At 59.4% G+C, this 13,073-nt stretch overlaps 1 protein-coding gene across 2 annotated transcripts in view; it reads right to left on the bottom strand.

The window, feature by feature from the left end:
- Positions 1–207: 207 nt before the first annotated feature.
- The window catches only part of MTCL2 (microtubule crosslinking factor 2), a 30,959-nt gene continuing 18,093 nt past the window's right edge, over positions 208–13,073 (bottom strand). The window contains exons 6-15 of one of the 2 annotated variants that reach the window (XM_074842911.1): positions 12,629–12,748; positions 12,319–12,444; positions 11,726–11,956; positions 11,441–11,548; positions 10,959–11,126; positions 9,624–9,875; positions 9,378–9,449; positions 8,949–9,019; positions 7,246–8,695; positions 208–7,150 (exon numbers count right to left, since the gene is read on the bottom strand). In XM_074842911.1, coding sequence (XP_074699012.1) covers positions 7,001–7,150; positions 7,246–8,695; positions 8,949–9,019; positions 9,378–9,449; positions 9,624–9,875; positions 10,959–11,126; positions 11,441–11,548; positions 11,726–11,956; positions 12,319–12,444; positions 12,629–12,748 — 2,748 coding nt within the window. In that variant the 3' untranslated portion in view covers positions 208–7,000. The remainder of the gene's footprint in view (positions 7,151–7,245; positions 8,696–8,948; positions 9,020–9,377; positions 9,450–9,623; positions 9,876–10,958; positions 11,127–11,440; positions 11,549–11,725; positions 11,957–12,318; positions 12,445–12,628; positions 12,749–13,073) is intronic. The other variant, XM_074842912.1, reaches the window with a different exon arrangement.

The raw sequence follows: 13,073 nt of genomic DNA, 5'->3' as shown, positions 1-13,073 counted from the left end.
TGCACAGCCAGGCAGATGCTGAGAGATGGGGGCTGTTTCCTTCATTGCCCAGGACGTTACAAAACCACAGGAGCTGCATGTTCACTGTAGCTGGTGTCCCCAGGGGCTGTGGCAGGCAGGGGACAGGCAAGGCTGGGAACAGGACAGCCACCACTGGAGACACATCGCTGCTCTGTCACATTTGTAAGAAGAGGACTTGGAGACAGCTTTATTTTTTCATAGAGATTTTTAATGTTTATTTTTAAACAGACTTGATTTAAATTTTTGTTTTCTACAATAATTCAATGTAAAAATCCCAGTACAATATACAACAGTCTGAACATTTGGAATAAGAAATCCAGCTCGGGGAGACATGTAAGTTCAGCTAGTTTCTAACACAGGTAGCAAATTCCCTCTGCCCTCCCCCAGATTTCCAGCCAGGAAGGCATGTGGACAGGAATGCTTTACAAATGTCACCCCCACCCTATCCAGACACTGGCTGCTGTCCCTGCTCGTATTGCAGTGGGATGGTCCCTCAGGTACATCACCTTGGAAAGGGCAGGGTCCCCTCCATGGGATGGCTGGGAGCCTCCAACGTTGCAAGGCAAAGTGCAGCCAAGCGAGGGTGGCTGGCCCTTGTGCGTGAGTGATGTGGGATGCTCTGAATAGACCCTGCACACGGGTCCCTCAGGGCATGGGGCTCCCTCAGGATGGAGAGGAGACCTGTCCTCCCCTTGGCAGCAGTGCCTTGTGCCCTAGTGCAGCCATAATGTCATTGAAAGGGGATGGCCATGTCCCTGCATGGTCCAGCCTGAGGAAAGGAAAACAAAGATGGTGCAAGGATCCCTGGCTCTAGGGTCTGAGGGGTCATCTCAGGGATAGCTCACTGGCAGGCTTTCAGGAAGCCACTTTGGCCTGGCCTATGGTACTCAAGCAGCCTGGGATGGTTCTACTTGAACAGCCTGGAGTGGTCCTGCTCAAGCTACGTGGGGTGGTTCTGCTTGAGCAACATGGGAAGGTTCTGCTCAAGCTACATTGGATGATCCTGCTCAAGCAGCCTGGAGAGGTCCTACTTGAGCAGCATGGGGTGTTGCTTCTCAAGCAGTGTGGGCTGGTCCTGCTCAGGCAGCATGGGATGGTCCTGCTTGAGCAGCATGGGGTGGTCTTCCTTGAGCACCATGAAGCAGCTGTAAGTGGCAGGGATAGTTCCTCATGTCCTGCAGCATCCCAAGCACTGCATTCAAAGCCATGTCTGGCCTTTCTTGCCCCTCTTGGAAATCTTCCACTGCTCAGAGGTCTCCCAAAGATGTGTGTGCTTGAAGGGATCCCAGGGGGCTCTGGTCAAGCACCATGTTCCAAAATAGTTATTGCTAATGCTAAACCAAGACATCAGTGACTTTTTCTAGCTGAGTTTTGAAACCTTCCAAGGGCAGAGATCCTCCCATTTCCCCCGTGACCAGTTCCAGCTGCACCAGCCCTAGGGGGAAGTGTTTCCTGATGTCCAGCATGAATCTCCCTGCCTGCAAGCTGTGGCCATTACTATGGCACTGTGGCACTACTAAAGTGCCCTGAGTAGTGGGGATGGGGTGGGGGGCTGGTTCTCCATCTAACCTACCTAGCATCACATCCCCAACAGTCAGGACCCTTCCTGCTTGCATCAGGGGTGGCTGTGCTAGCGGTGGCTTTCCTGGGCTGGTAAGGGATGGGATGCAAGGCAGGGGAAGGAGGAAGCGAATGAGAAAATAACAGCAGGAGTCAGATGTGCTGGGAGTAAAAGAGTGCAGGGAGGATGGAGGAGAGGATGAATGGGAGAGGTCAGGCTGGGAGAAGATGGGAGGTCAGGATAGAATTGGAAGGTGAAGGAGAATGGACAGTGAAAGGGGGAGGTGTGAGGTAAGGGAGGATGGCTGGAGGTCAGGAAGGGGTAAAGGGGAAACCTGAGGTAGGTGGGACACTTGGAGGATAAGGAGGGATGGGGAGATGGGGAAAGGTGGAGGAGTACAAGGAGAAACAGGGAGACTGTGGGAGGTGAATGGCAAGGGATGGTGAGATAGCCAGAGGTCAAGTATGAGGAGAGACAGAGCAAGAGGTGAAAGAGCATGAAAAAGGATGGGGAACAATGGGAGGTGGAGGTTCACAGGAACGATAGAGAGACTGAGGTGGAGGAAGAAGAGGTATGAGATGGAGGATGAGGGAGAAGGTATGGGAGATGGTGGGAAGAGGAAGACAATAAGGTATGGGCAATGGTGGAAAGGTGAAGATGATGAAAAGAGAGGTTGGAGGAAGATGAGGAAGACTGGGAAGATGGTAGAAAGTGGAGGACGAGGAAGAACAGGCAAATAGCAGGCAGAGTTAGGGCATGAGGATGGATGGGGGACAGTGGGAGTTGGAGGATGAAGAAGGGCAAAATGGAAGAGGACAAGGAGAGATGAGATGGCAGGTGGTGGCTAACAAGGTGGGAGGGGGAGATGGAGATGAAGGAAGAAGAGGAGGGATGAGGAGACAGTGGGAGATGGACGAAGATGACAGGAGGGATGAAGAGACATTTAGGGGGCAGAGGAAGACAAAGACTGGAGGGCAATGGAAGAGGATGGATAAGGAGATGGTGGGAAATGGAGAGGCACAAGGGGGATTGGAAATGTGGAGGTGGAGGAGAAGGCAGGATTGGGTGATGTTGGCACCTGGAGGAACAGGGCAATAGTGGAAGGTGAGGGTGGATTTGGGAATGGGGGAAGTGGAGGAGGATGAAGAGGATGAGGAGATAGGAGGAAGTAGAAGAGGATGAAGAAAGATGGGGAGATGAGAAGTGGAGGTTGAAATGGTTTGGGGTGATGGTGGGAGCTAACGGAGGATAATCAGGGATAAAAAGATGGTAAGATGTAGAGGCCAGTGATGGTGGGAGCTGATAGAAGATGAGAAGGAATGTTGAGATGTCGACATAAGGAGGAATATGAAAGGAAAAGAGAAACTGGAGGCAAAGCAGGATGAGGATGGATGGGACAGGGTGGAGGTGGAGAAGGAAGACATGAGGAGATGGTGGGAGGTGGATGAGGATAAGGAGGGGTGAGATGTGGTGGATGAAGGAGGAGCAGGTGAGAGGGATGGAATGCCAGTGTGACAGGAAGACAGGAAGGTGGGATATGAAGGGCAATGGAGGAGCACAGGAAAGAGGAGTGAGAGGTGGTGGGTGATGGAAGAGCATAGGAAGGAGGGATGGGAGGTGGTGGGTGATGAAGGAGAAAAATAAGGAGGGGTAGTATGTAATGTAGGATGCAGGAGCACAAGAGGGCAGGAGAGGACATGGTGGGTAATGGAGGAGCAGGGCATGGCAGGGAGGGATGGGACATAGTGGATGACAGCACACTCTGGAAGGAGTGTGGAAGGAGGGATGGGATGTGAAGGGGGTGGAGGAGAACAAGGAGGGATGGGAGGTGGTGACAGTGGAGCACAAGAAGGGATAGGACATGGTGGAGGATGCAGGAGCACAGGAAGGAGGGACAGGACATGGTGGTTGATGGAGGAGCACAGATAGGAAAGATGGGACCTGGTGGGTGATGGAGGAGGATGGGAGGGAGGGATGGGACACAGCGGGTGACAGGAGCACAGGAAGGAGGGATGGGATGGGATGGGATGGGATGGGTGGACAACAGAGGAGCAGCAGAAGAAGGGGTGGGACATGAAAGATGGAGGTACACAGGAAAAGGGATGGGATATGGTGGGTGATGGAGCATGGGAAGGAGCAACAGGGTTGGTGGGTGATGGAGGAGCACAGGAAGGAGGGCTGGGTTGGGTTAGGTGGGTGATGAAAGAGCAGAATAAAGAGGGATGGGACATGGTGGGCAATGAAAGCACATGTAGGAAGAAAGGAATGTGAGGATGGAGGATAACAAGAAGGAAGGATGGGACATGGGATCAAAGAGCAGGGATGAAAGGGATGGGACATGATGATAGAAGGAGCAGAAGAAGGAGAGGTGGGTCATACTGCACGATGGAGGACCTCAGGGAGGGACAGTTTAATGTAGTAAGCCTGCAGGAGGCTGGGACCTGCAGGTCATAAAGGGCACAAGGGCAAGAAGCCATGGGCAGTGACGGGAAAGGGGATGTGGGGTCTGTGTGCAGGCTGGGGTGAGCTGCTGGGCAGGAGGGGATGGGGAGGCATGAGAAACACCAGCATCACAAGGACAAGGCAGAGCCAAGAGGAGCCTGGTGTGAGGTGACAGCCCTGACAGCAAGGCCATGGAGGATCCATGGGAGATGATAAGGAGCCCAGTGGCATGGCACAGTCAGGGTCAGCACATGGGGATGGTGTCGGGGGGAGACAGGCGGGTGAGGACAGGGTGGGACACTGTGTCTAGGTTGGGCAGCTGGCAGGACAGCAGGGACAGAGGGTCAGGATCTAGATACATCTCCCCACCCATGGGTGCCCCAGCCACCCCACACTCCCCTCCGCAGCAGCACTGGTTCCCCAGACAGGACAGGCATCACGGTCCCCCCACCGCAGCACGGGAAGGCAGCACCGAGGGCGTGGGTGAGGGGTTGCAGGGCCTTTATTCATCACACAACAAGCAGGCATGGTACAGGGGAGCAGGACGGGGTGGGCAGGGGGCCTGTCATCGGGGCAGAAGGTGCCCTTCATGCGACCTTGGCATGGGCTGGTGAGAGGAAGCAGGACAGGGCAGGGGCAAGTGTGGCTTTGCCCGACGCACCTTGGGCTTCGCCCTGGGCCGGGCACTGGCGTGGGGGGAGGACAGGGACAGAGGCTGCGCAGGGGCTGGGGCTGGATCAGCCACCTCCACACCTCAGGCAAGTTTTCCCCGTTGCCTTTGCAAATCCCTTGCTGGCCTTGGCTCAGCCCCCAGCCCTGCAGGAAATGCCCAGCACCACTATTTACAGAGTAAGACAGAACTGACCAATATTACAAATAATTAAAAGGCAGTTGTAAAAATGAGAAACCACATTCCAAAAGTAGAGAGTCTTTTAAAAAAAACCAAACAAAACCAAAACCCCCATTATCAATGAAAATGCTAAAAACCACCCCGAAAGGATCTATGTACAGCAGGAGATTGCCTGTGGCAGCGCTGCGCCTGCCGGGGTGCAGGGACCCGACTTCTCCGTGGCAGGCAGGGATGCTGCCTGGCCCCGGCTGCTGGTGAGGGTGGGCAGCGCCTGCCCTGCGCGTCCCACACCCGGGTGACGAGGGTCCCCGTGGGGCCAGACAGGCGCTGCAAGAGCAAAAGGCCATCGGTGCTGGGCCTGCTGGGCCCTGGCTGATGCTGGTGTGTCCGGAGACACAGGCAGTGAGTGGCCGTCGCGGAGATGCTGACGGAGGCTGCGACGTGGCAGTGATGCAGCCTGCCTGCTGCGGGCAGCGTGCGGCTGGACGGGAGGGGGCAGCAGCTTCGGCAGAAGGAGCATTTTTAAACCGAAGATGCAAGATGACAGCAATGCGCAGAGCCCCTGGAGCAGTGTACAGAGCCCCAGAGCAATGCAGAGAGCCCCTGGAGCAGTGTACAGAGCCCCAGAGCAATGCAGAGAAGTCCTGGAGCAGTGTACAGAGCCCACAGCAGTGTACAGAGCCCCAGAGCAATGCAAGGAGCCCCCAGAGCAAGGTACACAGCCCCTGAGCGATGCACAGAGCCCCGGGAAGCGGGGGCACCTGCAGGCGGCTCCATCTGGGTGATTCCCTGCCTGGCCCCTGGCAGGCAGCTCGGAAATAGGTCAGGCAGCCACCTCAGAAATTGCTGTTCTCTCCTGGGGCTGCACAGAGGCACCAACGCTGCTCTGCGTGGGGCTGGGATGCAGCCCCCCAGCCCCAGGAGCTCTGCATTGCCGTGGGGGCTGTGGCTGCTGCCCCCCTCCCCCCCCCAGATAAGGCTTTTTCTGATGGTGACCAAGGGACGTGTGGCGCAGACCGCGGGCCACGCTGCAGCCTCCCAACCCACAATCTCTTAATCCAATTGGTGCATCTCCAATGTAGCTCATTTCGGTATTTTTAAAATGCACTTGGTTTTACATTGCAGGCTGTCCGGAGTTGGGCAGAGCCAAAAGTGGAAGGAAAAAAAAGGAAAGGAAAAAAAAAAAAAGAGAAATATGTATATTCAGCACTTGGATGAGCAAATAACTACAAGTGGCCCCAGGCAGGGAGCTGGGTGCAATCCAGGGGGGCACCACAGCCGTGGCCCCTCGGGATGGTGGCGGGAGATACGCAGGCATGTCACGCAGGCACACACCGCCTCTCCCCACGCTGCGCACCCAGCGACCCCGGCTCTGCAGCTGGAGAAGCCAGGGGCACTGCCCGGACCCTCCCCAGCAGCGCAGGACCTCAGCAACCCCCCCGCCGCCCCGAGCAGAAGGGTGGCCAGGGAGGGTCCCCACAGCCAGCCCAGCCTGGGTGACCGCAGGGTCCCTCTCCGCCTCCTTCCCGGCCGGGGAAGCACACGCGGCCCCGCGGCTGATGCAACCGCGCCGCAATCGGGGCTGGCAGGGATGTGCCGGAGCTCGGGCAGGGCGGGCAGCGCTGGCAGCGGCTGCGGGGGCCAGAGCCAGCACCCTCCACCCGCGGGGGCCAACATGGCATCGCGCCTCCATCCATCGCATCCATACGGCGTCCCTGCCGCGCTTCGCCCCAGCCCTGCCCTATCTACACAACCAGCCTCCCCCGGCTGTTCTCCCCTTCTTGGGGCCCCGGCGAGCCCTCGGCATGGCGGGGCCTCAGCTGACATTCCTGGGGCGGTGGGCACCGGCGAGGACCCCCCAGTGCCGGCAGCGGCTCCGAGGGAGTGGGTCTCCGCGCAGGTGAAGAAGTCACCCTGGCGGGACGTCCCCGCATACCCCGGGGCTACCAGCGGCCTCCGCCTCGGGCTCCACATCTGCTTCGTAAGCGTCCCCGGGGGCGAGGGGACGGTTAGGAGACAGATGCGCCCGCGCCGCCTCCGAGAGGGGCCCCGCGGGGCGTCAGCGCGGGCGCTCTTCCGGCAGGAGAGTGGAAAGCAGGCACGCTGCGTCCCCCAGCCCCCCGTCCTCACTCACTCGAGCCCCCCGGCTTCTCCTCCGCCCTGGGGGGGTCCGCGGGGTGCAGTTTGCACTTGGAGGGGGAATGGCGGACAGCGGAGCGGGATGGCCGGGCGAAGCAGGAGGTGAGGGACTGGGAGCTGCAGTCACACGCCGTGTCCTGCAAAGATAGACAGGGCACAGGGGGGTTAGAGAGGTTGGCCACTCCGTCCCCTGCCATGGCAGGACACCCCGGGGGACACCCTGCCTCATTACCTCGCTGGCTATGGCCGAGATGAGGTCGGGGTCCCGCAGGGCTGCGTCCTTATTCCCCTGGCCGGGGGACAAGGGCTTGGGGTCCTCGCAGCTGCTCTGCTTGAGGACTTTCTTGTTCAAGACACGGGAGATGTTTTCGGCCGGGTGGTGGGTGGCTGGGCTGGGATGCTCGGCTCTCTTGCTGCCCTCCTCCCCAGTGACCTCCTTCTTCTCCGGGGGGGCGGTGGGGCTCTGTGCCCGCCCGCAGACATTCCTGAAGAACTCCTGCACGAGGCCATACTTGGGTGCTTCGGGCTTAGCCCGGCTGCTCTCAGGGCAGCCCGGCTTCCAGATGGACTCGGTGCTGCCCGCGTGCTCCACCACGCTGAACAGGCTGGACAAGCCATCGTTGATATTGCTGAGAACGGGGCTGTCACGCGTGGTGGTGGAGCGGGCCCAGGCAGAGCCGTTCTGTTTGCTCTGGTGCAGGTTCCAGAGGCTCCTGTCCTTGGAGGCGTCCAGCTTGGAGGAAGACCTCCTCTGGAGCTTTGGAGAGCCGTATTTTGGGGAGCAGCACGGCCGCTCGATCCTGGAGTGGACCTTATCCAGGGAGGAGGAGATCTGCTTGCTGCGCACGGACACGAGGGAGGAGCTGCGTGGGGACCAGCTCTTGCTGTGCACGCCGCTGCTGCGTGGCAGGTCGGTCTGCAGGCCGACGCTCACCGTCTGGATGGTTTGTGTCCCCACATGGGCCAGCCCCACCGTCTGGCTGGATGCGCTTTTCACCTTCCTCTCCAGTGAGCTGGAGCGGATGGCCTGCCGCACGCAGTTGGTGATCTCCTTCATGTCATCACTCATGTTACCGGAGATCTCCAGGTCATGCAGCGACGGGGGGAAGCGGGGCACCGGCGGCACCGTGCTCTCCACCGTGCCACCATCCAGCAGCTCCCGCTGCTGCTTGGAGAAGTTGCACAGCCACTGGCTGTAGGTGCTCTCAGCACTGGCTGACTCCTCCGGCTCCTTTGGCTTGGCCATGGTGAACAAGAAACCAGGTTCGATCATGATCTTCCCCTCCTTGTTGTGCACCAGAGGCGCCTCCAGCCGCCGCACCACCGGCGGGCTGTAGTAGATGCGGATCCCTGTCTTGTCGGGCGCCGTGTAGCTCCTCTGCATTTGCTTCTGGGCTGGGTCATGCCCAGAGAAGCTGCTTGTTCGTGAGTAGTCCCAGGAGGAGATGCCCAGCTTCTCCTTGGCCAGGCTGTCGGGGGCAGGTTGCTCAATATTCACATATGTACAGTTTGAGGGAGCAATGCCGGCGCTGTCCCGGATCCCGTTGGGCAGCAGCTGGGTGGCTGAGGATGCCTTTTTGCCTCGGGAATGGTCACCCAGCCCCGGTGCAGTCTTTCCAGGGAGGTAGGGAGAACAGTCGAGCAAGCTTTCAAACTCTGACATGGAGGAAACGGACTTGGTCCTGTGGGAAGACAGAGGATGGGGTTCACAAGGGGACAGGGCAACGGGTTGGTGGGCAGCTGGAAGCACCTCACTCCCACCCCAATGGGACCCTCCTGGGCACCCGGTCCTGCTCCTCATGGGAGCCCTTGGCCTCCAGGACAACTCTGGACTGTGGCTGCATCTCCCCCCAGCTGCCGGGGCTGCCAACCCAGGGACAGCCCTTCACAGCCTCCCCCATACCCTGGGGACCATGCAGGCACCAGCACACTCACCTTTTGAGGTTGGTTCCCTTGGCTTCTGCTTCAGAGATTGTCTCTTTGTCTGTGATTTTTTCATTGAGAGCCTAGGAGGACACAGAAGAAAGCTCTGGTGTCAGCAAGCACAGGATCAAAGTACACCGATGGGCTGGAGCAGGGGCTGCACCCTGCTCCTCTCCAGCACCACCACCTTCCCCCATGCACCCATTCCCAGGGCTACATGGGGCTCACATCTATTTTAAATCAATTTTTTATAACCCCACCGAAGCCCTTGGGGTTCAGCCACATTCTCCACTGTCATTCTCCCCAGTCCCTGGTGCTTCCCCTTGCAGCCTCATTTGCTGTTCAAGGGGGTGTTATTTGGGGTTCACACGACCTCCCATCTAACCCTTAGCATAGACATGAGCCCAGCACCCCAAGAGCCCTCTGCCTTCTCTTGCCCACCTCTTTCCAGTTGCTGCTATGCTTCTCCATTTCAGAATGCTTCAATGCCCATGGGTTGGCTCCTTTCTGCAACTGGAGAACGTGTTGGTCATTCAACGTGTGCAATACGAGCCCCTCTGGGCAAGCAAAAGCATTTGCCGCTTGCCCCCGGTGTGTGCCCTGAGAGCATTTTCACACTCTTGGGGCACATATGGGAGGCTAGTGGCAGATGCTGGAGGACACATTCATGATGGGGGGACACCATACCTGGTTGATTTTGTTCTGCAGGTCCTTCGCTTGCTGCTCTGCCTGCTGCTGCTCCTCCTTGAAGCGGGCCAGCAGCTCCACTTTCTCCTGGTTCCAGTTCTTCTCGCTGATCTGTAGCTGCTTGGTGAGGTCCATGACAGCGCTGTAGGACTCGGCTAGGAGATGCTGGTGCTCCTCACGCTCCCTCTTCAACGCCACCTTCCAGTCCGGCAGCGCGCGCTCCGCGATCCCTTTGCCTGCCTTTGACTCCAGCTGCGGGGACACATTGGTGGCTGTGGGGGACCCATGGCTCCAGCGTGGTGCTGGACATCCCCAGTGAAGGGATAAGGCTGTGGGCATCCTGGTTCCCAGTGCAGAGCCCACACTGCCCAGGTTGGGCTATAAGCATGTCCCCGAGGCCACATTGCACAGCACAGCTCGTCCATGGGCACAGCCCAGCCGCGGCCAGCCCTGGCCTGCAGCCGTGTCGTGCCAGACGGCCTGGCAGATGGTCACCCAGTGGGACATGTCCTGCCTGCTCGGCTGTGCTCTGCCTGCAATCCTGCCTGCTGGACCCGGCTCCTGGAGAGGTGCAACACCACCCGCAGGGCTGGCAGAGTGGACCCCGAGGATGCTGCTGCTGCTGGCAGCCAGGAAGGCACCTGAAACTGGGGTGCTGCCCCTGCAGCAGCTCTGCTCTCTTCTGGAGAAGAGAGAGGGAAATTGGGGACCACCGCTGAGCTCTGCCCGAAAAAATCCCACTTGCTGGCACCTGCTCTGGGGAGTGGAGCTGATGGATGGCCACGGGCTGCTGCCAGCACAGTGTGAGGGAGCAGAAAAACCTCATCGCTGTGCGGGCAGGGCTGGGGGACCGATGGAACTGCTTCAGCAGGAGCCTCCCCCAGTGCTGAGGCTTCCCTCCCTCCACCTCCTGCCCTCGTCGCAGCCGTACATCCCTCCTGCAGCATCCGCAGGTGTGCAGAGCCCTGACCTGCGCTGTGACCCAGGGGAGGAGAGGAGGGCTCTGATGCTGCTCCCAGATGCCTGTCCTGGGGAGGGATGCTGAGCCCTGGTACCATCCTGCCCATCCCAGACAAACCCAGCAGAGGAATAAAGAGCATCCTCTGCTGCTCAACAGTCAAGACTTTCGTGCCAGCCCGTTGCTATGGAAACTTGACTGCTGAAGCGGCTGCTAATTGAGATTCCCACAGTGCCACCCTGCCTCCCAGCCCTGCCCAACAGCCAGCGCTTGGCACACGGTGCAGGCAGCCCCCCAGTCCCGCAGCCCCCCAGTCCCACATCCCCACCAGGCAAGGGGGGAGCTCCGCCAGCCTGCAGAGTGCCCGGGGCTCCCACCTGGGCGATGTGGCACTTGAGCTCGGCACGCTCCATCTCCCAGGCAGCCTTGGCCTTGGTGAACTGCTGCTGCAGCTCACTGGCGCCGCGCCGCTCCTCCCGCAGCTCCGTGCACAACTCCTTCAGGGTCACCTTCATGTCCGCCAGTGTCTTGATGCACTCGTTGGGCTGCCAGGGGATCAGGGGTGAGCGGAGGGATCAGGGGTGACCAGCGAGAGCTGGGGCCCCATGCCAGAGGGGACCCAATGGGGTGGGACCCCGTGGGAGTTGCCATCTCTGCATCCCATCCCCACAGGCTGCCCACTCTCAGGGTGAGGGACAGGGGGTACCACCAGGGCAGGGGACCAGCCCTGGGGGGGACATGCCAGCAGGGAGCACCGTCTCCCAGCCATGCACCCGGAGAGGAGCTGCCACCCCAAGCCATGCAGCTGCAGCAGGGGCTGATCCTGCCCATCCCCTGCACTTGTGGGGACCCCGCTCACCGTGTTGGGGGTCCAGGCATCCCCGGCACACGTCTTGTTGTCCGCCTGCTGCTGCGGGGTGAGCTCCTCCTCCTCCAGCAGCAGGTACAGCTCCTTCATGCTATTCACCTGCAGGAGACACCACAGCTGGGGAAATGAGGGGACCCACAGTCCACGGCCAGGGATGGGGGACACCCGAGCAGCCCTGAGTGGAACACGCAGGCACAAGGGACAGCCCTGGGGATGCCTGACAGCGCGGTCCCCCCTCCACTGCAGCAGAGGTGGGAGCCCCTCGGCCCACAGTACCTCCAAAAAGTCCTCGCCCTCACTGTGCACCATCTTGCCCTGGCGCCAGAGCTTGAGGAACCACTTGAGCTTCATGAAGAGCAGAAGGAAGCTCTGCCTGAACTGCTGTGACTCCTGCACCAGCAGGTTCTTCTCCTGGCTCCAGAACTTCTGTTCCAGCCGCCTCTGCAGGTTCAGGCTCTGCAGCTCGAACTCCCGCCGCAGCAGTGCTTTCTGGTGGTCCTCCTTCAGCTGCGGAGAGACGCGTGGGCTCCAAGACAGGGGCTGGTGGCAGCGATGTGGTGCTTCCACCCCAGGGTCTGGGTTGAGCCTGGTGCTGGCTTATTTAACACCCCTGGGGAGCTGCAATGCCCTGGCAGCATGCTGGGGACACTGGGGCCACCAGGCATTGCCACGGGTGGAAGCCCTGCATGGCTGCACGCCCATGTGCAAGGAGGATTGTGCTCAGCCCCTGTGCCCCTTGAAGATGGGACATGTGTGCGGTCACAGATGACACCTGAGTCCCCAGGTGAGTCATCAGCCTGGGGCTGGAGGTGGCACAGCCATGGGCGTGGGGACACGTTTGCCAGGGATCAGGGCTGCTGCCTACTCACCTGGCAGATCTTCTGTGAGAAGTTGTCCACCTCGTCCTTCCTCAACTGCCTCTCCTGTGAGAGCTGCTCCTGCAGTCCCCGCAGGCTCTCGTTGGCCTCTGACAGCACCAGCTGCAGCTCCTTCATCTGCAACGGCCCAGGGAGGGGATGGGGACCGTGGGCTGTGCGTGGCTGCACCTCCCCATGTCCCTCCCTGAGGGGGCTCTGCAGCTTCCCTTGTCCCTGGCTCTCAGGAGGGACAGCCCCATCCCCACAGCCCTGTCTCCAACCCCACTGGCCAAGGGCACATGGCTCCCTGCCTGCATCGTACCTCGGTGGCGTAGGAGTCGTTCTCCTCAGGCCGGCAGGTTTTGTAGCTCCGGGGATGCGTGGGGTCCATGTCCTTGGTGTGGGGGATGCGGTAAGGGTCGGCGTCCCTAAAATCAGGCTGCTGCATGCGTGGGCAAGTTAATGAGAACAAACCAAAAGAGCGGGAAGAAAAAAAAGCCAGAAAACAAAACAATGGGTCTCCGAAACAGTAAGGAACTACAAGACAACAAAAAGGATGAGGAGGAGAAGGAGCTTCATCACCATGGCAGGAGACAATGCAGAAACCAAAAGGAAACACAGGATGAGGAGACACGTGGCCTGGATTGTTTGGGGAAAGGGGAAAAAAGAGAGAAAGAGGGAAAAAATGTGCAAACACCAGTTACGGTGCCATGCAGTGACTGGGGGAGACTGGGACCTGGGGCTGGTGGGATCACATGCAGAAAAAT

The sequence above is a fragment of the Strix aluco genome, chromosome 17, assembly GCF_031877795.1.
Source record: "Strix aluco isolate bStrAlu1 chromosome 17, bStrAlu1.hap1, whole genome shotgun sequence".
NCBI lineage: Eukaryota > Metazoa > Chordata > Aves > Strigiformes > Strigidae > Strix > Strix aluco.
This window is presented reverse-complemented; position numbering and strand designations above follow the sequence as displayed.